Genomic DNA, 25015 nt, shown 5'->3' with positions numbered 1-25015 from the left:
TATATTTAACTTTATCATATTTAACTTTCTTAAAAACCAAAGGTGACACTGCCTCCCTTCCTCCTAAAACTGGATAAAACCCAGTAAAGTGCAACTTGACAGTGATCTCTCTCAGTCTAAAGAGGCTGCCAAACTCATCTAAGATCTAAAAGTCAGCTAAGACGTTCTAGATTACTAATAAGAAATTAAACAACCATAAAATGGTAATCCAAAAATGCTAAGGGCAACTTAAATAGTATCCTTCTAGGGTCTACTCTCTCTCTGCAAGACAGTGTAATACCCCACATCTCTTAGGACCCTGTAAAGCCAGTGTTTCATGTGTAAGTCTCAAAACCTACAAAAAAAACCCCTACTGTGTTAAGTTCATTTCCCTTCAGAAGAATAGATGAATAAAGGTGTTAACTTCAATCCCCTTTGTTAGGAATATAAAGATTTTCCCCCAAATGAGATTCTTATTGGCTGCAAAATGTCATTTGCAAAACAATGCAATCCAAATGGATGCCTCTCCAGTGCCCAAAAGCAATGTAGTGTGCACAGGAGAAGCAGAGAGCTGCTTTGAATGATTACCGAAATCCTCAAGCAGCTATAGTATCTGTAGAATCAAGGAACTGTTACAGTTCTCATTTTTTTCCTTTCCCTCCGCCTCACTCAAAACAAGGCTTCACTCCTACTGCTGTGACGACGGGAAGAAAAATCACATTAAAAAGGGCTCATGTTCTGTACTGGTTGACAAAACATTTCCTGCAGCGTTACCCTGCCTCCTGTGAAAGGTAAACCTGTAAGAAAAACTGTGAAGAATCCCACAAGACTATTGGAGGATCTCACTTTTTCCACATTTGGGGAGAGTAAATGGAAATCATCTTTATACATGTTAAAAGTAAAGTATCGTCCAGCTGCAGATCACAGCTGTAGCCCCCCAAAAAAAGAAAAAAGAAAGAAAAAAGAATGAGGGCTTCTTAGCAATGCATGGCAATGGCAAGTATCCTGGAAATGGTAATAATGCTCAAGCTGAGCTTATTAAAGCATTCTGAAGAGTATTTTTAAAAAAATCAAGTATCAAAGAGGATAGGATTTGAAGTGAAAAAACATTTCTCTGTGCAGTGTTCTATGTGCAAACTGCACATTTCTACAGAATGATAAGCCATATCAAATATCACACTGGAACAACGAAACACATTTGAAAGTAAACTCAAATGAGGGAAAATATGGCAGAACCCAAGAAGAAGAAAACTTTTTAATATCTTAGGTATCCTGAAAAGAATTCTGGAAAAAAATCTCCCTTTTCTTCATCACGTCTACTCTGGTTCATTTAGGAGCAGGAGGGATTGTGGAAGGGATTGTAGACGGAGTCTGTGCTGGTGGAGTTGGAAACGCCTGCAAATTCAGCCCTGGCTGGAAAGGTCCTGCAGACTGGGTAGGAATTACTACAGACTGCTGTGTGCTTCCTGCGATTCCTACCCACTGTAAGGGATACCCTGTGCCTCCTACAGTATTATACTGACAAACATGGGATACTCCGTAAGATGATAATGGCCCAGGAAATGAAGCGAGTGGAAGTCCTTGTGGCAAAGAAGTTGGGACTGTTCCACGTATTTGCGAAAGAGAAGAAATCCATGTTGAAGTATAGCCCATGGTAGATGGAGTAGTCTAACAAAAGAAACCGGGAAACAAAAGATCAGTTGATTTTGTATATGCATTTAACAATCTATATCCATTCCTATACTTCAGATGCTTTTGGCAATCTATATTCATTTCTACATTTTCTCCCTCTTCCGCGTGCGCGTGCGCATGCGCGTGCGTGCGTGTGTGTGTGTGTGTGTGTGTGTGTGTGTGTGTGTGTGTGTGTGTGTGTGTGTGGTCCTGGGGCTTGAGAACTTAGGGCTTGGATGCTCTCCCTGATTCTCTAGCACTTGAACTACAACTCCACTTCCAGCTTTTGGGTGGTCAATTAGAGATAAGAATCTCACAGACAATCCTGTCAGGGCTTCCTTTGAAGTGTGATCTTCAAATCTAAGTCTTTTTTTTTTTTGGTCAGTTGTGGGGCTTGGATCTCTGGGCCTGAGCACTGTCCCTGAGCTCTACAGCTCAAGACTAGTGCTCTATCACTTGAACCACAAAGCCACTTTGAATTTTCTGGAGGCTAATTGGACTTTCAACCCCGATAGTCAGATCTCAGCCTCCTAAAATAGCTAGTCTTGAGCTACGGGGGCCCAGCTGATCTAAGCATTTTGAGGAGCTAGAATTACAGGAGTGAGTCACTGGCATCCAGCTCATTCCTATACTTTTTGGCTTACTACTCCCATTAGTAGCACAATGGGCTACTATGTGGAGAGCACCAACCTGTGTGTTAGAGGTAATTACATACCTATGTCAGTTTATCTTAACTGTTCTGCTTTGCAGAGTATGCATTTTGACAGTAACATGCAAAGACATGGGTGAATTTAGCTTCTACACTAAGATATAATCAAATAAATGTCACAGTACAAAACTAGTTGCCATATCTAGGCACCTATAATACAACACCTGTCATGATACAGCTTTATAGGTATTGACTCATTTAATCCCCAGTAATTCTGATAGGCAGGCATTATGCTCGTTTGAAACACATGAAAACTGAGGAAAAGGCCAGGAAGTCACATGATTAGTAAATGACTAGCTGACATCGAGATCCCGGTCTGTCAAAAGACCTTTCAAATTTTTATTCACACACTATTTTCTCCTCACCCTTCCTCCAAACATCCTCCTTTAATACTGCAACCAATCATTGACTAGTCAACAAAAACTTCCATTTGTATAGTGCATTAGACAATCTCTCCATGGCAGAATAAAATACACTTCTGACTTGAAATTTGCCTCACTATGGTCAATACTATTTAGGTGTTCTAGGAAGAAAAAAAATCAAAGCCCCCAAGAACATACATTAGTTACTATTTTGAGAAATCTATGATTTAAAAGTTTTTATTCATATATTTTTTTTTCTTGACTGGTCCTGGGGCTTGAACTCAGGGCCTGGGCATTGTCCTTGGATACTTTTTGCTCAATGCTAGCACTCTACCACTTGAGCCACAGCTCCACTTCTGCCATTTTGATGGTTACTTGAAGATAACTATTATGGACTGGCTTAGGACTGTGATCTTCAGATCTCAGCTTCTAGCATAGCTAGGATTATAGAAAGAAGTCGCTGGAATCTAGGTAACAATTATTATTATTATTATTATTATTATTATTATTATTATTATTATTTTAACCAGTCCTGGGGGGCTTGAGCTCAGGGCCTGGGCTCTGTCTTTGAGCCTCTCTGTGCTCAAGGCTAGTGCTCTACCATTTGAGCCAAGCACTTCTGGCTTTTTCTGTGTATGTGGTACTAAGGAATTGAACCCAAGGCTCCATGCATGTTAGGCAAGCACCCTATCACTAAGCTACACTTCCAGCCCAACAAGTGTATTTTTTGAGACAAAGTCTTACTGTGAAGTCTCATTCTATAACTGAGGCTGGCCTCAAATTCAGAATACTATTGCCTCAGCCTCCTAAGTGCCAGAATTAGCTGTGCATGCCAACATGACCAGCTTAAAGCAGACTGTTTTTTTTTTTTGTTGTTGTTGATGTTCAGTGCTGGGAATGGAACTCTTGCACTGTATCAGACAAGTGTTCTGTTTTCTACCAGTATATCACAGCTCCATAAATGTATTTTCATACATTCCTTACTAAACTATACACTCAGTCAGAAGATGGACACAGAGACAAGTTGTAACCAAGTGTCTTATGAAGTTTAAATTATTTACTAATTAGCCTCTTCCTCTAAGTGTGCATACTCTTGAGTCTATAGGATAATTTGCTTAAAGATTTACCAATATAATACAGACACACTTTAGATAAATATCTTCTGATTATGAGAGTTCAGGTTCTAAGACTGGATTCACATTTTAATGGGCTTACTTATGTTTTTTTGCCAGTCCTGGGTCTTAAGCTCAGGGCCTGAGCACTGTCCTTGGGCATTCTCAAGGCTAGAGCTCTACCACTTAAGCCATATCACCATTTCTGGCTTTTTCTATGTATGTGGTACCGAGGAATGGAACCCAGGTGTTCATGCTTGCTAGGTAGGCACTCTACCACTAGGCCAAATGCCTGGCCCAGGCTTACTTATTTCAAATTTAAAAAACTAGTGCATAGAGTGTATGAGCTGCAAGTGGCTCATGCCTGTAATCCTAGCTACTCAGAAGGTTGAGATCTGAGAATTGTGGTTCAAAGCCAGCCCAGGAAGGAAAGTCCATGAGACTCTTATTTCCAATAAAGTACTCAGAAAAACCTGGAAGTGGTTCTGTGGCTAACTTTAAGCATAAAGAAGCTCAAGGACAGCACCTAAGACCAGAATTCAAGCACTAGGACTGACAAAAAGACAGACATAAAACAGTATGAGGTAAAATATCTTTCCCTATGGATAAGTACATATCTAATGTACATATTTCACCTAAATTATATTGTTCTAGATGCTATAGTATAAATCTGCCATTTTCTTACTTCAGAATGTATTGTACACATCTTTCTGCATTTCAATTTGCATGTAAACTTGAATAAGGCCCATAATTGGGCATCTCCTTAAGAAATTCAAGACATCTGGGCCAGGAGTTTGGCCTAGTGGTAGAGTGTTTGCCTAGCATGCATGAGGACTTAGGTTCAATTCCTTGGTACCACATACATAGAAAAAAAAGCCAGAAGTGGTGCTGAGACTCAAGTGGTAGAGCTCTAGCCTTGAAAAAGTCCAAGGATAGTGTTCAGGCAGAGTTCAAGCCCAGGATTGGCAAAAAAAAGAAGGAAAAGAAAAAGAAATTCAAGACATCTTATAAGACTTGTATGGTATTTTATAATTTCAGTACGATTGGCTTTAATAATATTTATATGAGCTAGGTGCTGGTGGCTCACCTCTGTAATCCTAGCTACCCAAGAAGGCTGAGATCTGAGGATCACAGTTTTCATCCAGTCCAGGAAGGAAAATCCATAAGACTCTTACTTCCAATTAACCTCCCAAAACAATCTGGAAATGGAGCTGTGGCTCAAATGGTAGAATACTATCCTTTAGCACAAAAATGTTGAGTTTAAGCTGAGTAAAGTGGCTCACACCTATAATCCTAGCTACTCAGGAGGCTGAGATCTGAGGATCAAGGTTCAAAAGCCAGCCCAGGCAAAAAAAGGACCTGAGACACTTTTTTTGCCAGTCCTGGGCTTGAGCTCAGGGCCTGAGCACTGTCTTTGGACTTTCTCAAAGCTAGAGCTCTACACTTGAGCTGCAGCACCACTTCCAGCTTTTTACTGTGTATGTGGTACCGAGGAATCGAACTAGGCAAGCACTCTACCACTAGGCCAAACTCTCGGCGGACCTGAGACTCTTATCTCCAATTAACCTCTAAAATACGGGGCTTGATTCAAGGGTAGGGAGCTGAAGAGCTCAGGGACAGCGCCCAGGCTGAGTTAAAGCCCCATGACCCACCAAAAAAAAATTCTAAGTCCCAAGACTATCACAATAAAAAAACCCTGATATGTAACACAGGAAAACTTTTCCTCAAATCTCAAACTCCTCTTATATGACTACATCAATCCTCATTCCATAGGCTTCTTTTTCCATATTTGTTTGTTGGTTTTGCCAGTCTTGGGGCTTGAACTCAGGGCCTGAGCACTGTCCTTGGACTTTCTCAAGGTTAGAACTCTACTACTTGATCCACTGGACCACTTTCGGCTTTTTCTATATATTTCTTGTACAGAGGAATCGAACCTGGATCTTTGAGCATGCTAGGCAAGCATTTTACCACTAGGTCAAACTTCTGGCTGCTGAATTTGTTTGTTTTTAAGATAAAATAGTTTAAAAACAAGAGTCAGAAAATATGGCTCACCATCTCTTCACAAAATTTAATGGCTCAAAGCTACTCTGATTGTATATTGTCAAAGGTTGCTTGGGAACTGCAAACAACTTGACAAGCACTTTCCACATCTAAATATGTATTAACGGGTGCCTACCTGGAAGGTCATTGACTTGGTCTAAAAGATGATTTGCCCAAGGATTTCATAAATCGAGACAGACATCAAAATGTTGATGTTATCAAGTTACATCACATTCTCATAATCAGTGGCCTAAAAATTTTTATGGCTTTAGTTTTTATCAAAATGTTTGGGGATAAACAACTTACTTCATATCCCTTGCTCCAGTTTTCTGTTTCTAGTTTTTGTTGGCTCTGTTTAAGTTGGTTTAAACTTGGTTTAATAGGAAAATTTCCTACTGTTTCCTTTGTCCAGTCATCCACCAATTTGTGTAAGTCATCTGTGAACATTCCTTTTTTACTAGCTGGTGATTGCTGGCATGATGCTGTATTAGTCTCTGTACAGAGTACATCTGAAAAAAAATAAACAGGAAAACTGTTAGAAATAAAAGAATTTTAGCTATTTGATAAAGCATGTTACAACAATGCAGTTAATAGAGTCACACATAGGGAACAGAAAAAGGTAGCCACATATTCTAGTTTACCTGGGACAGTCCCCATTTAAAGCTACTAGTTTCCAGTGGCTCACACCTGTATTTCTAGCTACTCAGGATTGTGATTTGAAGCCATCCAGGGCAGGAGAGTCAATGAGAGCCTCATCTCCAATTAACCACCAAAAAGATAGAAATGGTGCTATGGCTCAAGTGGCAGAATGTTAACCTTGAGATTAAAAAACTAAGAAAGAACGTTAGGCCCTGAATTTAAGACCTAATACCAGCACGCATGCATACGCACGCATGTGCACATGTGTGCATGCGCGCGCGCGCACACACACACACACACACACACACACACACACACACGTAAAGCTATTGTCTTGGATTAATTTCTCAGCATTCCCCTTTCAGTCGCAAAGTTTCTTGGACACGGAGCAAGAAGGCCTGATTCATATTTTTTAAATTTTTTCTTAGTTATAACTCAAGTATGCAGAATCATAAAAAATGAATATAAACTTTTATCTTTTCATACGTGTCCTCAGGTAGACACTTAATATTTTTTAAAGGAACATGAAGCTAGGGATATACTTCAATGATACAGTATAAGGCTAGGGGTTTGATCCCCAGGATCACAAAAGGAGAGAGAAAAAAGACTCAGGGAATGTTTGGGCCAGGAGCATGGCCTAGTGGTAGAGTGCTTGCCTAGCATGCATGAAACCCTGTGTTTGATTCCTTGGTACCACATACACAGAAAAAGGCAGAAGTGGTGCTGTGGCTCAAGTGGTAGAACTCTAGCCTTGAGAAAGTCCAAGGACAGTGCTTAGGCCTTGAGTTCAAGCCCCAGGATTGGCAAAAACAACAAAAACCCCCAAAACCCCCCAATGAATTTTAGTCATTACTTGATTTATAAAATGTTAACCCTTCTGTATAACACTTAATAACAACAATAATATTGTATTAAAAAAAGAGCTAGCTACTCAGGAGGTTGAGATCTGAGAATTGCGGTTCAAAGCCAGCCCGGGCACTAAAGTCCATGAGACTCATCTCCAATTTATCACTAGGAAACCAGAAGTGGTGCTTTGGCTCCATGGGTAAGGCAGTAGCTTTAAGCTACTGGGACACTTCCCAGGCCCAGAATTCAAGCTCCATGACCAACAAAAATAAATAAATCAATAAATAAATCAATAAATCATGGAATGATAAAACTGGAAAGAATTGTGCTGTAGGTATTACCTCAAAAGGTAAAGCACTTGCCCTAGCAAATATGAGGCTCTAGCTTCAAGCCTCAGTGTTTTTAAAACAAAACCCAACAACAACAAACCAGGAAGCTGGGTGGCAGTAATCCTAGCTACTCAGGAGGTTGAGATCTGAGGATCACAGTTCATAGTCAGCCTCAGCCAAAACAGTGGGGGAGACATTCTTCTCCAAACCACCACCAGAAAACTAGACATGGTGCTGTGGCTTAAGTGGTAGAGCACTAGCCTTGAGCTGAAAAACTCAGGGACAGTGCTCAGGCCCAGATTTCAAGTCCCATTACTGACAAAAAAAGAAAAGAAGAAAAAAAAGAAAGAAAACCAGGAAACAAAAGAACCTTAGAATTACAATCATAGCTACTTACTTTACTGTGGGAAATCAGATCCAGAAAAAGTACATTGAGATTTTAGAAATACTGTAAGTAATTTCCATCAGAGATAGGCATGAAATATCGATGATTTAACAAGTTTCTAAAAAAAACTATAATCACATTTTACATTTTACTCAGATTTCTGATTTATGGTTAAGACTTAGAAAGATATAGGTGAAGTAATACAAGCCTTTAACCACAGCATTTGGGCGGCTGAGGCAGAAGGATCCAAAGGGTCCACAGCGAGACTGCCTCAAAAAACTCCCCCAAAATTAGGCTGGTGGAATGGCTCAAGTGGCAAAGAGCCTGTCTACCATGTATAAGGTGCTTGATTTGAACTCCAGTACCATCAACAAAATAAAACTACCCCCCCCAAAATGCTCAAATTAAAGAAAAAAAACAAAAAAACCCGTTTATCTGTAATTGCAGTAATGTGAATATAGATGGTTTAAAGCATAAGATATCTAAACATATGAAATTAGTATCACAGATAACTCAGTAGGAAATGTCCTAATCTGAACATTATACTACTCTTTATAACTTAGTACTATTATTTGTGCGTACAAAATTATTTTCATAGAAAAGACTCATAAGGTTGGGGGGGATCTGCCCTAGCGGTAGGAGTGCTTGTCTTGCATGCATGAAGACCCAGGTTGGATTCCTCAGTACCACATAGATAGAAAAAGCAAGAACGGTGCTGTGGCTTAAGTGGGGGAGTTCTAGCCTTGAGAAAGCCCAAGGACAGTGCTCAGGTCCTGAGTTCAAGCACTAGGACTGGCAGAAGAAAGGAAAGAAAGAAAGAAAGAAAGAAAGAAAGAAAGAAAAAAAGAAAGAAAGAAAGAAAGAAAGAAAGAAAGAAAGAAAGAAAGAAAAAAAGAAAGAAAGAAAGAAAGAAAGAAAGAGACTGACTTATAAGCCAAGAATGTAAAGAGCGGTCTAAAATTAATTTTAGGAAGTATAGTTGTGAAAATCACAAAAACCTGTCCCAGGGCTGGGAGTTTGGCCTAGTGGTAGAGTGCTTGCCTAGCATGCATGAAGAGCCAGGTTCAATTCCTTGGTACCACATGCATAGAAAAAAGCCAGAAGTGGTGCAAAGGCTCAAGTGGTAGAGCTCTAGCCTTGAGAAAGTCCAAGGACAGTGCTTAGGCCCTGAGCTCAAGCCCAGGACTGGCAAAAAACAAAACAAAACAAAAAAAACCTGTCCCAGGTGTTAATTAGATGAGCACATAATCATGTGGTCCTCTTTTTGTAATCATAAAAAATACAGAAAATACAAAATACGAGAAGCCTCTATATCAACAGTATTCAAAATACTGTGTGTCATCTTTGAAACTTGTACCAGGGATTTGATAGTCATTCACAACAATGAATATGCTGTTTTACAGACAGGGAGACTGGAAATGAGATGGTAAACACAGAGGGCTATGTATGCGAGCTAGAGTGTAGGTATCCTGACTGTTATAGCTAACTTAATATTGACAACATTCCCATTGTACTATGACCAGTCCATGTAATAATCTAGGAAATGGATGAGGAAATTGCTAAACAAGGAAGTATATGATAAGTTCAATGACTGTCTATGAACACTTGCCTACTGAATGCTTAATTTAAAAAGATTAAATATTAAATGGATAGGAAAAATTGATAAACATGTTTAATAAATGAGCTGGAACATCCATATATATGTCTGTTTTCTAATAATGTTTACTAATTTGAAACCACCATTATGTGCTAAAATGACATACCAATCTTGCTGGAATTCCTAATTTTTGTTTTAAATCTTGAGGCTCTTTCTTTATCCAGATCCAGTGGCTCATGGCTGTAATCCTAGCTACTCACTAGGCTGAGATCTGAGGATCATGGTTCAAAGTTAGCTGAGGTACGAAAAGTCTGTGAGATTCTTACCTCCAATAAACCAGCAAAGGGCCAGAAGTAGAGCTGTGGTTCAACTGGTAGAAAGCTAGCTTTAAGCAGAAAAAGACCACACGGTACCCAGGCCCTGAGTTCAAAGCCCCAGGAGAGATGTATGCATGTGTGTGCACATCCCACCTCTCCATAGAAATCTTGAGGAACACCAGCATTGAGTGAAAAAGCTAAGGGACAGTTCGCAGGCCCTAAGTTTACCCCCTCAGTTCAGTCTTCAGTACTGGCGAGTGTACACACACACACACACACAAACAAATTCACACCCCACACATAAGAGTGTCATTTTATAATAAAGTATCAATTGTTTTCTTGTTATCCCTCTGTACACATCTACCTCTCTGGCAACTTCAATGAAGGAAAAATTAAACAGCAAAGTTGAGGAAGATTTTAGAGCTGAAGCCTTTACAGACTGGATTCTTAGCATGGAAAAATGGTACCAGGTAGGTTTAACAAGCTAGAGGGTTGAGATTGTGGTTTTGTGGTAGAGTGCTTGCCTAACAAGCATGAAGCCAGGGGTTTGAGTCCTCAGTACCACATACACAGAAAAAGCCAGATGTGGTGCTTTGGCTCAAGTGGGCAAGCACTGGCCTTGAGAAAGCTCAAGGACAGTGAGAAGGCCCTGAGTTCTAGCTCCAGGATTGGCAAAAGAAAAGAGAGCTAGATGGGGCTGGGAGTTTGGCCTAGTGGTAGAGTGCTTGCCTCACATGCATGAAGACCCGGGTTTGATTCCTGGGTACCACATATATAGAAAAAAGCCGGAAGTGATGCTGTGGCTCCAGTGGTAGAGCCCTAGCCTTGAGAAAGTCCAAGGACAGGGCTCAGGCCCTGAGTTCAAGGCCCAGAACTAACAAAGATAAAAATTACTTAAAATATTCCTAAGGTACTCTAGATGGGCAAAACTGTTGGCACTAATTAAATCTGTTTCTAGCTTTTTTTTTTTTTTGCCAGTCCTGGGCTCTACCACTAGGACAAATCTCCACCCCCATAGCTTTTATTTTTATTTTAAAATTATCTTTCATTAGTTTTAGGGGGAGGAGGGGTTTCATTGTTTCCTTTCCAAACATTGTTTCACTATCACCTTCCTCCTCTCCTGACTACCCATGACAATTTCAACACCTTTGATTGTTCTATTATATTTGCAAGTAACCTATTTTCAGAGGATTATTTTTTCTTCATTCTTGTTAGCCCAGTCCCTTCGTACTAGTACTTCCAACAGAGTCTATTTCTCTATCCCTGTCCACTACCCCGTTTTGATCAACACCTTTTACTGAGGTTCTTTATTGTTATAATATATATTCAATGCATTATACAGTTATTCACCCTCCATCTTATTTCCTGAAGTATAGATTTTGTCGGCTTCAGAACCCACACAAAACTAGTAGAGTAAAAGTCTTTTTGGCTTAATGTAACCAGGTTGAATTCAATTGTATTTGGACCAAACTTCTACTGAATATTAAACATGCAGTTATAGGAAGAACTCCTAGAAGCTAGGCTTAAAGAGAAAACAATTTTAAGCAAGGAATCAAAGGACAATAGACTGTAGGATGGACAGGCTACACATATAATATTTGGCCTTTTCAGTTTAATTTATGTAAATGAATATGTTCTCCAACTTCATTCATTCTTCTACAAATGACACATACATAGTCATGGACATGTGTATTCATATATATGGTTATATACAGATATGTAGAACCCAGATTCTTACTCTGACATTAACATAGATTATAATTATGGGACTACATAGGAGGATGAAGAACAGAGTAGGGAAAAAAGAAAGATGAATGTGGGCGATGGGAGGGAGGGAACAGGAGAGAATGCGGGAACAGATGACATTGTGGGAAGAAAATGTACTTATCACTTGATGTATGTATAGGCAACCCCACTGTGTATCATCTCTAAAACAACAATAAAGTAAATTAAGGGAAACAGGAAGGTGGAGGGGGAATAAATGAAATAAAATACAACTGTGTTTAAGATGGCATAAAGAACTTCAATGGAGTTGAGAGCTGTGGTTCATACATCACTGAGACCTGAGGATCACAGTTCGAGGCCAGCCAAGGCAGAAAAGTCCATGAGACTTGAATTTCCAATAAAAAAGCCAGAAGTGGTATTGTGGCTCAAGTGGTAGAGCTCAAGCCTTGAGAAAGCCCAAGGACAGTGCTCAGGCCCTCAGTTCAAGCCCCAGGACTGGCAAAAAAAATGGATTACCCACAAAGCACCATCAATATTTATAGCAACTCAGAAAAAAAGTCTGTATTTTAAACCATGTGGTGTGTATCTGCTTTCATTCAGGGCTTGACTCAGCCGACAGTGGAGGAACATGAAAAATACAGACAGCTACTTGAAGGACATCACTGAAAGCAAAGGAGGCTGAGATCTGAGGATCAAGGTTCAAAGCCAGCCTGGGCACAAAAGAACCTGAGACTGTTATCTCCAATTAACCTCTAGAAGATGGGAAGCTGGGCTTGGCTCAAGGGTAGGCGGTAGCCTTGAGCTGAAGAGCTCAAGGACAACACCCAGGCCCAAGGGTAGAGTGGTAGCCTTATGCTGAAGAGTTCAGGGACAGTGCCAAGGTTGAGTTCAAGCCCCATGATCCACACACACACAAAAAAAGTAGTAGAGTAAACAAAAAGGTCAGGGACAGTACCCAGGCCCTGAGTTCTTATCTTAGAACCATCAATTAATTCATCTATCCATCCATAAATTAAAATAAATATATAAATAAATAGTCATGGTAAATCTCCTAAAGTTCTAAGGTATGCCTTCCCGTACAGATTCTCTAATAGAAAGCCATTCAAGATAGGCTCCAGGGACTCATGCTTGTAATCCAAGCTACTTGGAAGGTTGATATTTGAGGATCATGGTTCAAAGCCAGCCCAGGCAGAAAAATCTGTGAGATTCATTTCCATTTAATTACCAAAAATCCACAAGTGCACATGTGGCTCAAGTTTTAGACTCAGCCTTAAGGGAAAAAGCTAAGCAATAGGTCAAGGCTCTGAGTTCAAGCCACACGTACACACGTACGTACATACACACACACACACACACACACAGTATTCCAGGGAAGACATTTAATGAAACCCTTTTTTTTTGTCTGTCTTGGGACTTGAATATGGGCATTGTCCCTGAGCTCTTTTGCTCAAGGCTAATGCTCTGCACTTATAGCCACAGTCCCACTTCCAGTTTCCTGGTGGTTATTGGCGATAAGTCTCTCATAGATTTTCCTGCATGGCTGGCTTTGAACTGTGATCTCCAGATCTCAGCATCCTGAGTAGTTCAGATTACAGGTGTGAGCCACCTGCACCTGGCTTTAATGAAATCTTTGGAACAATCATCAATTCATCACTTAATGATACTGGCCCAGTTGTGAATCTTAGGAAACCAGGCCTAAGCTGAAAAAAAAAAGGAAAAAATCTAGCATGGAATTTCATAGTCAAATTGGAAAGAACACACAATTCTTCCAGGAAAATCAATAAATAGTAAGTAAAACTTAAACCATGAAGAGTTAGAAAAAAACCAGCTACAATAGCAAAATTGCCATGTCACTAGAGTTTGTTTACTTCTTATTTTAGGGATTTAATAAAATGATAAGAAAATCTGAATAAACTCTTTGGTTTCACAATTTTTTTGAATCGGTTGTGGGGCTTGAACCCTGGGCCTGGGTGCTGTCCCTGTGCTGTTCAGGTAAAGTCTAGGGCTCTACCACTTTGACCTACAGTTTCACTTCTGGTTTTCTGGTTGTTAATTGGATATAATCTCAGGGACTTTTGTGCCCTCGCTGGCTTTGAACTGTGATCCTCAGATTCCGTTGAGTAGCTAGGATTACAGGCTTGAGCCACTGGCACCTGGCCTCACCATTTTGTAGTTGACTTGGGGAGGTCACACAGCTGACAGATATATTCATTGGTCCCCTACCAGCTTTTTTTTGCCAGTACTGGGGCTTGAACTCAGGGCCTGAGCACCATCCTTTGGCTTTTGTCAAGATCAGTACTCTCCCACTTCCAAGTTTTTTCAGTGTATGTGGTACTGAGGAATTGAACCCAGAGAGTCGTGCATGCTAGACAAGCACTCTACCACTAGGTCAAACTCCCGGCCCCTCCCCTACCAGCTTCACTGTAGATGGCACCTCTGAAATGTGAATTATGAAGATTAATCATTGCCGTGGTTACTTGCCTGGAGCTTGATGTTCATTTTTGCTGAAAGCAATGATTCTGTATTTGGGCTTACAAAAGTGTCTAGTAGTGAACTAAAACACAGTGGAATGAGTTTGGCTTCTTAGCTTTCATATTTTACCTGGCTCCTTTGTTCCCTTCACCTTTGGGTCTGATACCTTTTTTTGCCTTCCTTTCTTTTCTTTTTTTTGCCAGTTTCGTGGCTTGAACTAAGGGCTTGAGCACTGTCCTTGGGCTTTTCTCAAGGCTAGAGCTCTACCACTTGTGCCACAGCACCACTTCTGGTTTTTTCTATGTATGTGGTACCAAGGAATCAAACCCTGGTCTTTGTACATGCTAGGAAGCACCTTAGCACTAGGCTATGTTCCTGGCCCCATAAGTGTGTTTTTTCATGTTACATTTTGTGGAAGGGAAAGAGCTTTTTTAAGTGGAATTATATTAAATCCTTTTACTATTACCTGATTGAATTTAGGATAGTTCTCTATATTCTTGTTTGTGAAACAAATTCTGCACACTGAAATTCTGTACTATTCCTTCAAGCTCTACACTAAAAAGGAAAAACGCAAAATTTCTTAAAATAAAACATCTTGAAATTAATCTGATCTAGCTTATAAGAAATACTAAACGGGTCCTTTAGGATGAACTAAACAGATGTAAGAGAGAAAAAAAAGTCTACACAAAGAAATAAAAGTGCACTAAGTCACGCCTGTAATCCAATCTACTCAGGAGGCTGACATCTGAAGACTGGGGTTCAAAGCCAGCTTGGGCACTAAAGACCGTGGGAATCTTATCGCCATTTAACCATTAGAAAACAGAAAGTGGGGCTGTGGCTCCAGGGGTAGGGCAGTAGCCTTGAGCTGAAGAGCATAGGGACAGCACCCAGGTCCAGAGTTCCAGCCCCATGACCCACAAAAAAAGAAGGAAAGCAAGCAAGCAAACAAGCAAGCAAGCACAATGTGGAAGAAAACTGAATTATAAACATAATATTCAGCATAAGTATACTTTGTGTTTATAAATTTTTTCTCCCTATTGGTTTCAAAGGTATAAAGTATTGATTAATGAAACTGTGTTGTTCACCCTACAACATATAAAATTGTAACGCATATAACAACAGTACAAAGAAGGTGGGAGGGAACAGAGATAAGTTTTATATACCATGGAAATTAAATTAGTGTTAATCTGAACTAAATTGCTTTAAATTAAGAAGCTAATTGTAGGCTAGGTCTTGTGGCACACAGCTGCAAATTCAGCTACTCTCATGAGGTAGAGGTTGAGAGGACTAGATTTTGGGGCAAAAACCTAGGAACCCCTTGTAACCAGTAAGTCAGGCATGCTGGTGAGCACCTGTAAACCCAGTTATGCAGGACACATAGACAGGAGGATTGTGGTCGAAGGTCAGCCACAGGCAAAAATATGTGACCCTTTACAAAATATAACTAAAGTAAAATATATGCTTGGCATGTTGTCCAAATGGTAGATCCTAATGGTTGTCCAATGGTAGATCTTGAGTTCAAACCCTAATACTGAAAAAAAAATTACAATTATTCCCTGGTGCCAGTGGTTCATAACTATAATCCTAGCTACTCGGGAAGCTGAAATCTGAGGATTGAGGTTCAAAGCCAGCCTAGGCATGAAAGACTGTGAGACACATCTCTCCAATTAACCACCAGGAAACTGGAAGTGGCACCGTGGTTCAAGTGGTAGAGCACAAGCCTTGAGTTGAAGAGCATAGGGACAAGTACCCAGGCCCGGAGTTTAAGCCCTCCTGACCCCCCCAAACAAAAGAATGACTGGATTAAAAACACAAATCTGGGGTCGGCAGTTTGGCCTACTGGTAGAATGCTTGCCTAGCATGCACAAAGACCAGGGTTCGATTCCTCAGTACCACAAACATAGAAAAAAGCCAGTAGTGGTGCTAAGGCTCAAGTAGTAGAGCTCTAGCCTTGAGAAAGTCAAAGTATAGTGCTTAGGCCCTGAGCTCAAGCCCACAACTGGCAAAAAACAAAAAATAAACAAACCCCCCCCCCACAAATTTGTCCAGGTGCTGTTGGCTCATACCTTTAATTCTAGCGACTTAGGAGGCTGAGATCTGAGGATTACAGTTTGAAGTCAGCCTGGGCAAGAAAGTCCTTGAGACTCTTATCTCCAATTAACCAGCAAAGAGCTAGAAGTGGAGCTGTGCCTTAAATGGTAGTGTGCTAACCTTGAACAAAATAGCTCACGGACAGAGCCCAGGCTCGGGGTTTAAGCCCTCCCGACCAGGACCCCCACAAATCCAATGAAAGAATGGAAAATGGAGATGGGTGCTGGTGGCCCATGCCTGTAATCCTAGCTACTCAGAAGGCTGAGAATCACAGTGCATAGCCAACATGGGCAGAAAAGTCCATGGGATTGTTATCTCCAATTTACCACCCCTGAAGGTCAGAAGTAGAGCTGTGGCTCAAATGATAGAGCACTAACCTTGAACACAAAAGCTCAGGGAGAGTATCCAGGCTGACTTCAACCCAATGACTCACCAAAAAAAAAGGAAATTGGAATAGTACATAATCAGTAAATAAATGAGATGTGGGTTGGGCGCCATGCCTATAATCTTAACTACACAAGAATCTGTGATGTAATACTCAGGGTTCTAAGACAGCCTGAGCAAACAAATCTGAGAGACTTTTTCTTGCTTAAAATCAGTTTAAATTCTACATGCACTCTTAATTTTCCTTTACTATAAAACTGTTCTCGATATTTGCACATAGACTTCTTTAAGGAGCCATTATTTTGCCCAATATAAGTTTTATTAAAATTTCATATATGTCTTAGAGTGTACCCTCAATCTAACCTGAGTGAACATGCAATCAAAGAAACTTTCCCAGACTTCTTACTTAACTAAGGATATACCGACTCTTCTCTTTTTCCAGTAACATACTTTTAGCCAGTACTGGGGCTTGAACTCAGGGCCTTACACTTATTTTGCTTGCTTAATCAGTTAGTACTCTATCAGTTGAGCCATGCCTGCAATCCATTTTTTGCTAGTTATTTTGTTAATAAAGTCTCTTAGATTTTTTTTTTATTTTTGCCAATCCTGGAACTTTAACTCAGGGCCTGGGCACTGTTCTTGAGCTTTCTCAAGGTTAGTGCTCTACCACTTGAACCACAGCACTACATCCAGCTTTTTCTGTGAGTGTGGTACTGAGGAATCGAGTTCAGGGACTCATGTATGCTAGGTAAGCACTCTACCATTAGGCCACACTTCTGGTCCCAGCCTCCTATATTTTTTTTGTGTGAGTGAGTAATGGGGCTTGAACTCTGGCCTAGGTATTGTCCCTGAGCTCTTCAAATCAAGGCTACTGCCCCAACCCTAGAGCCACAGCCCCACTACCCATTTTCTAGTGATTAATTGGAGATAAGAGTTTCATTTTCTTTAGTGTCTGGGCTGGCTTTGAACCATGATCCTTGGATCTCAGCCTTCTGAGTAGCTAGGATTACAGGTGGAAGCTACCACATCCGGCTAGTCTCTTAGATTTTTTATGTCTAGGCTGGCTAAAAACTAAAATATTCGAAAATGTCAACCTCCTGAATACCTACAATTATAGGAATAAGACACCCTTACCCAGCTACTAATACACACACACACACACACACACACACACACACACACACACGTGTGTGTGTGTGTGTGTGTATGTATATTTTTTTTTGCTAGTCCTGGGGCTTGAACTCAGGGCCTGGGCACTGTTCCTGAGCCTCTTTCGCTCAAAGCTACCACACAGGCTCTTAAGCCACAGAGCCACTTCTGGCTTTTTCTGTTTATTGAGGAATTTAGGCCAGGGCTTCATATGTGAGACAAGCATTATACCACAAAGCCACATTCCCAGCCCTTAATATTCTTTTTTTTGCCAGTTGTGGGGCTTGAATTCAGGGTCTGGGCAATGTTCCTGGGCTTCTTTTTGCTTAAGGCTAGCACTCTACTACTTGAGCCAGAGCACCGCTTCTGGACTTTTCTAATTATGTGGTACTGAGGAATCAAAGCCAAGGTTTCACGCATGCTAGGAAATCATTCTACCACTAAGCCACCTTCCCAGCACCAAGCCAATAATATTCTTATAGATAATAACAATGATCTCTCATTTCAGATAGCACATGAGAATATCTGATGTGTGTATTGCACTGGGGATCAAATCAGTGGCTTTATGCATGCAAAACTATCATTCTACTACTGAGCCTCACCTCAATATTTTAAATAACCTTGTTATCAATGTACTCTCAATGTTAGAGCGGCAGTTCTCCCTGACTGGTAAGACTATATTGGAAATTCTGGGAAATTACATTTGATTTCTAGTTTACTGAATGAAAAGATGAAACAAATTCAGCTGTTCTCTGATCATCAATCAGTTATCTTTGTTAATTCACAGAAGAACATTTCTCAACAAAGGGTAAGAAAAACATCTTAGAACAATGTGCACTTCTCTAAATCACTTTAGTCTAATAAGAAAAAAAAACAAATTATATTATCACTGTATTTCGATTTTTGCTAATCTGTGCACAATGTATTTTTAGATAGTCTATAACATAGCCTAGGCTGACCTCCCCCTGACTCCAGGTCCCCAGAAATGAGTTCAGAGCCATAACTCTGGCTCTGACAGATTTTTGAAAAGCTACTTTTATGATTGATTTACCTTTTGCAACTATGCTAGTGTCCGAATGTGTCAAGGACTGGGGGCGGCTGCGAAGTTTACTTTTGAAAGATCTTGGTCGACGTGGTGACGTAGGTGCCAGAGGTATCTCTGAAGTCTCTGTTTTGTTATCTTTAATGGATCGCAGACGATCATAGAGTTCCTGCAGCTCTTTATTCTGCTGGGTTTGCAGATTTACAACCTCCTGGATGTGTCTGAATAAAAAATTATACATAAAACATTTCAATGACCACAATCTCACAAAGGTGAATCTAGAAACTATGGTAGTACAAGACAGTTTAGCCAGAAATTGAGCCTAAGAAAAGTGAAATACAAGCCAGGTGCAATGGTTCATGCCTGTAATTCTAGCTACTCAGGAGGCTGAGATCTGAAGATCTCGGTTCAAAGCCACCCCGGCACTAAAGTCCATGAGAGTCTTATCTTCAGTTAATCATTAGAAAATGGGAAGTGGGGCTGTGGCTCCAGGGGTAGGGTGGTAGCCTTGACCCGAAGAGCTCAGGGACAGCGCCCAGGCTCAGAGTTCAAGCTTCATGAACCATACAAAAAGAAGTGAAATACAGAATATTTTCACATATTTAAGATCATAAATATCTTCCTAAGCATGACATTAAACAAAGCATTTGTAAAGAAAAATAAGAACATATTAATAAGAAATTTCTAAGATTTCAATATAATAATACAGACAACTAAATAAAATATAAAACAAAATATTCTAATAACATCAACTTTTTAATTATAATCAGAAAGAAATTTTTTTTCCAGTCCTAGAGCTTGGACTCAGGGTCTGAGCACTGTCTTTTGGCTTTTCTCAAGGCTAGCACCCTACCACTTGGGCCACAGCACCACTTCTGTGTATGTGATATGGAGGAATCAAACCCAGGGCTTTATGCATGCCAGGCAAACACTCTACCATTAGGCCATGCTTCCAGCCAGAAAGCAAATATTTTCAAGATTTAAAATGAGTTAAGGATATTAAAGCATAGCTCAAGTGGTAGAGTGCCAGCCTTGAGTGAAAAGGCCAAAGAAAAGAAGCTCTGAGTGTGTGTAAACATTCACAAGCAAAGGGTTAATATTCAGAATATGTAAATAGGTTATAAAATTCAATAAATTAATAAATATCATTAATAAATGGGCAGAGAGCTGAGCACAAGTGGCTCAATCCCTATAATCCTATCTACTCAGGAGGCTGAGAACTGAGAATCACAGTTCAATGCCAGTCTTGTAGGAAAGTTTCTGAGGCTATTTTTTGCTGGTGTGTTTTGTTAGTTATGGACCTTGAACTAAGGGCCTGAGCACTGTCCTTAAGCTCCTTTTGCTCACGGCTAGCACTCTACCACTTGTGCTACAACACCATTTCCATTTTCTGTGATTGTTCAAAGATAAGACTCTCACAGACTTTCTTGCCTTGGCTTGCTTTGAAATGCAACTCTCAGGGCTGGTAGCATAGCCTAGTGGTAGAGTGCTTGCCTAGCATGCATGAAGGCCTGGGTCCAATTTCTCGCTACTATATACACAGAAAAAGTCAGAAATGGTGCTGTGGCTCAAGTGCAGAGCTCTAACCCTGAGCAAAAAGTGTCCAAGGGCACTACCCAGGCACTGAGTTCAAGCCCCAAGACTGGCAAAAAAAATGCAATCCTCAGACCTCACACTCCTGAGTAGCTAGGATTATAGGCATGAGCCACCAGTGCCTAGCCTGTGAGACTCTTAATTGCAATTAAACACCAACAAATAGAATTGCAGCTTAAGTGGTAGAACACCGGCTATGAGCAAAAAAGGTAAGAAACATTGCTCCGGAGCTGAGTTTAAGCCCCAAATTTGTAAACAGCAATAAACATGAGATGATGCACAATCTCAAAATTAAGCAGATGAACAAAATTAACTTAAAGAAACTTGAGGAGGGATGAGTTTGCTATATAGTCCACCACATTTGGCAATACTTTTGCTTCAGGTTTTGCAAATGACTGGTATGTGTTACCCTACTCAACTAAGAAAACTAATAAAATAAATTTAACTGATTAGAAAAATGAAAAGCCTGGTAATGGCCACTCAGGAATTATAAAGATGTGGGGAAACAAGTCCCCTTATTTTATTTTATTTGAAGTATAAAATTGTGTAGCTACAATGTGTTATTACAATGCTATCACTTAAACTCAGCATTTCAGTTATATTTACCCTACAGATGTACTCATATAAAGATGTAAAACTAGAAAAATGTTTAATTTAGTTTTGTTTATAAAAGCAAATTATGGCTGGACACAGGTGGCTCACACATGTAATCATAGCTTCTCAGTAGGCCAAGACCAAAGGACCATGGTTCAAAACCAGCCTGAGCTGATAAGGGTCCATGAAACCCTTATCTCCAATTAAATACCAGAAAACCAGAAGTGGCACTGTGTCTCAAAGCGGTAGAGCACTAGCCTTGCATAAAATAACTTAGGGACAGCATCCAGCCTCATGACTGACCAAAAAAATAGGTGATGTACAGAGAGTTTGCAATTATAAGTCAGGTAATAAGTACATTTCCTTTTGGTCAATATTATCCCTTTCCTTGCAGTAGAATTTTCTTTCTTTTTTCAATAGAAAATTATTTAAGACCCCTCCAGGCCTTGGTTTCTATGAGAGAGAATCCAGGCATCAAATTCAAAATCAAGTGCTCATAGTTATTACTGAAGACTACAAAAGCTAACAGTCTTTAAGAGACTGGTTTAAAATATTTATTAAATCTTAACATTGAGGCAGGCTAATCACAAGTCTGAGGCCCAATTGGGCTAAATGATAAGACTGTGTCACAAAAATATTAAAATAACAATAAAATGCAAATAAAGTACTAACATCTCAAATCTTAAACCATTTCAATAATATTTGATTGCAGAATCCCAAATGTAGTACTTACAAAATAGTACTTAGGATATATGTGTGTATATGGAACATTATCAAAAAATCATGTTGAGGGGCCAAGAGTTTGGCCTAGTGGTAGAGTGCCTACCTAGCATGCACAAAGACCTGGGTTCGATTCCTCGGAACCACATACATAGAAAAAAGCCGGAAGTGATACTGAGGCTCAAGTGGTAGAGCTCTAGCCTTGAGAAAGTCCAAGGACAGTGCTCAGGCCCTGAGCTCAAGCCCAGAACTGGCAAAAAAAAAATCATGTTTAGCTGGGCACAGGTAGTTTATGCCAGGCACCTGTGGCTTACACCTGTAATCCTAGCTACTCAGGAGGATGAGATCTGAGGATCATGGTTTGAAGCTAGCCTAGAAAGGCAAGTCTATAAGACTTTTATCTCCAATTAACCACCAAAAGCTAGAAGTAGAGCTGTGGCTTATGTGGTAGAGTGCTGGCCTTGAGGAAAACAAAAATAAGAAAAGCTCATAAACTGCACCTAGACCCTGAATTCAAGCATCATAACTGTCACCAAAAAGTGACTACACATAGGATGAAATGTATTGCTAAAATAATATAAAATGTAGAATTCAAGGGAAATACTATAGAACTGCAAAACAGATGGATGGGGCTCTTGAGTCTGCCAGCTTGATTAATCATTTCCCTTGGTGTATTTTACTTTCACTTCCTCTTTTCCTTTCTCTTAGAGATAAGAAAATCTACAATACAAGCATGCATTTGTTTGCAATGCATAGATTTATGTGAATATACTAGAAACAGTTGCTTTAATAGAAGAACTGTGGTATAAGTTCAGTGGCAGGGAGGAGGCTAACCTCCTAATCCTTTTGTATCATTTGAATTTGAGCCACATTAATAGGATTAGAGAAAATTCATCAACTTAACACCAAGTTGTTAAAAAATAGACTAAATACAAAATACCACTCTATATGACAAAACAAATCACGACAGTATCCTTAGGCAAAGTTAATGAACTACAACAGCAAAAAATACTGACTCACTGGAACATTTGCCTTCTTTTTAACTCAATAGCACTTTCAACTAAAAACAAACAAAAAACTTCGATGGGTGCCATCAGTGGAAAGCCTGGCTCTGGTGGCTCACACCTCTGAACCTATTCACTCAGGAGTCTGAGATCTGAGGGCAGCAATTTGAAAGCAACCAAGTCTGGGAGACTGTGGCTAAAGTGGCAGGGTGTTAGCCTTGAACAAAAAGGCTCTGGGACAGCATCCAATCCAGAGTACACACACACACACACACACACACACACACACACACACACACACACACACACACACACACACACACGATCTTATAACAAGCTTGATCTTAGAAGGGTCTTACCTTTTCCTAAACAAGATGAACCATTGACTATATAAATGGGATGTTTACACTGGCAGTGGCTCACGCCTGTAATCTTCAGTAAGTTGAGATCTGAGGATGAAGGTTCAAAGCCAGCCAAAGACCTCTCTTATCTCCAACTAACCTCTAGAAAAGGGGAAGTGGGGCTTGGCTCAAGGGTAGGGCGATAGCCTTGAACTGAAGAACTCAAGGATGACACCCAGGCCCTCTTCAAGCCCTATGACTCACAAAAATTAAAATAAAATAAATTGGATGTTTACTTATTAATCTGCATAATGAGAATAGTTGTAAAATCTTAATCTTAGCTGTGAAGGACTAGGATTGAAAATTTCAGCAGAAAGGATAATTAAAATTATTCTGGTAAATAATCAAATGTAATTAGTCTTGAAATGAGAAAGATTTCTCTATAGATCTCTCTCTCTCTCTCTCTCTCTCTCTCTACACACACACACACACACACACACACACGCACACTCACACACAAAATCATTTGTGGGGCTTAAACTCTGGGTCTGGGCAATATCCTTGAGCTCTTTAGCTCAAGGCTACCTCTTTGAGCCACAATGCCACTTTTGGTTTTCTGGTGGTTAATTGGAGATAAGAGTCTCATGGACTTTAGTGCCTGGTCAGAATTTGAACCTCGATCTCAGATCTCAGTCTCCTCAGTAGTTATGATTACAAGCATAAGCCATCAGTGCCTAGTTACAAAAATACTTTATATATAAGGATTTTAATAATCACATGTGTGAGTTTCACCCACATGTGTGGGTTTCAATCATTAAAATATCAGCTATCAAGCAAGTATTATATTCTATTATATAACCAGATATGTGACAAGAGTTCTTACTTTTCTCGTAATTTTTGTAGCTCCACTTTCAAGTCTTCATCCTCAATCTCTGACTCATCATCACTGCTCATGGGGGATGATGGAGAATAGAAGAGGGAACTCTGTGTTTGAGTGTAAGTTTGTTCTTCACGGAGTGGTAAACACTGACCACTCTCTGCACGGGTTTTTGCCACTGATTTTCCATTACCACCACGAGTGGCGGTATTAGAATGACACTGTTTCCCAGCAGTCGGGACCTCTTTTTCTATATGCACAAGCTCAGATTCAGACTGCAGGCGGCTCCTTGTAGCTGATGTTCTTTCAAGTTCCTTGGCTGACGTCATTGTAGATGCATTGGTCTCACAAGCTGTGCTGAAAGATAAGTTGTCACCTTGCTCGGGAATTCCTTTATCTTCTTTAAAAGTTTCAGGAAGTGTTCGTAACCTCTGAGAAGAAAGTAAAGTTTGAGGTTTGTGCATGGTAGGTTCCACTTCTACCAATGGAGCCTTTGCAGCTTCAGTAAAGACTAGAGCTTCTTCACTAGATTGACTTGGCATTTCCTTTAATGCTGGTCTGTGCTCTATTCCAAAAGATGTCACTTTTACTGGTTGCTGCTGAGGAACTGTTATCACCTGAGGTATAAAAAGGTAAAAAGTGTCTGGCTCTACCTAACCAACTGGCATACCTCATGAAAAAATTCAACTTCAATATGCAGCATAGACAAGTGGAGGTTAGGTTATGCTGATACTACCAAAACTTAGATTCAGTCTTTTAATTGGGCCCTTTGGATGAAAAGAGCAGGTACTATACTTCTCAAATAAAATCCCATAATTAAAATTGTGTCTAATAAAATCCCATCACTTAAGTTGTAGAGGTTATAAAAGACGGGAAATAAAATGGATTTATTAGATGACCTAACTGCCCATCAACAAAATGATGATTCATTTCAGTGCTCTCTGAAGTCACTGAAATCATCATATTCTTTAGACTAATTCCTACTGATGGACTTCAAAAATGAGAGGCTATGTGGCAAGGCAAACAAATTAAATATG

General features: G+C 40.0%; 1 protein-coding gene across 3 annotated transcripts in view; it reads right to left on the bottom strand.

The window, feature by feature from the left end:
- Positions 1-1219: 1219 nt before the first annotated feature.
- Positions 1220-25015, bottom strand: part of Wnk3 (WNK lysine deficient protein kinase 3) — a 133604-nt gene continuing 109808 nt past the window's right edge. For 2 of the 3 annotated variants that reach the window (XM_090326868.1, XM_090326869.1), the window contains exons 20-23: positions 23985-24595; positions 18859-19070; positions 6180-6382; positions 1220-1647 (exon numbers count right to left, since the gene is read on the bottom strand). In XM_090326868.1, coding sequence (XP_090182994.1) covers positions 1306-1647; positions 6180-6382; positions 18859-19070; positions 23985-24595 — 1368 coding nt within the window. In that variant the 3' untranslated portion in view covers positions 1220-1305. The remainder of the gene's footprint in view (positions 1648-6179; positions 6383-18858; positions 19071-23984; positions 24596-25015) is intronic. The other variant, XM_090326870.1, reaches the window with a different exon arrangement.

The sequence above is a fragment of the Megascapheus bottae genome, chromosome X (genome assembly GCF_031878675.1).
Source record: "Megascapheus bottae isolate mThoBot1 chromosome X, mThoBot2.hap1, whole genome shotgun sequence".
Classification (NCBI taxonomy): Eukaryota; Metazoa; Chordata; class Mammalia; order Rodentia; family Geomyidae; genus Megascapheus; species Megascapheus bottae.
The sequence above is the reverse complement of the archived record's forward strand: the minus strand, read 5'-3'. Positions and strand labels throughout refer to the sequence as shown.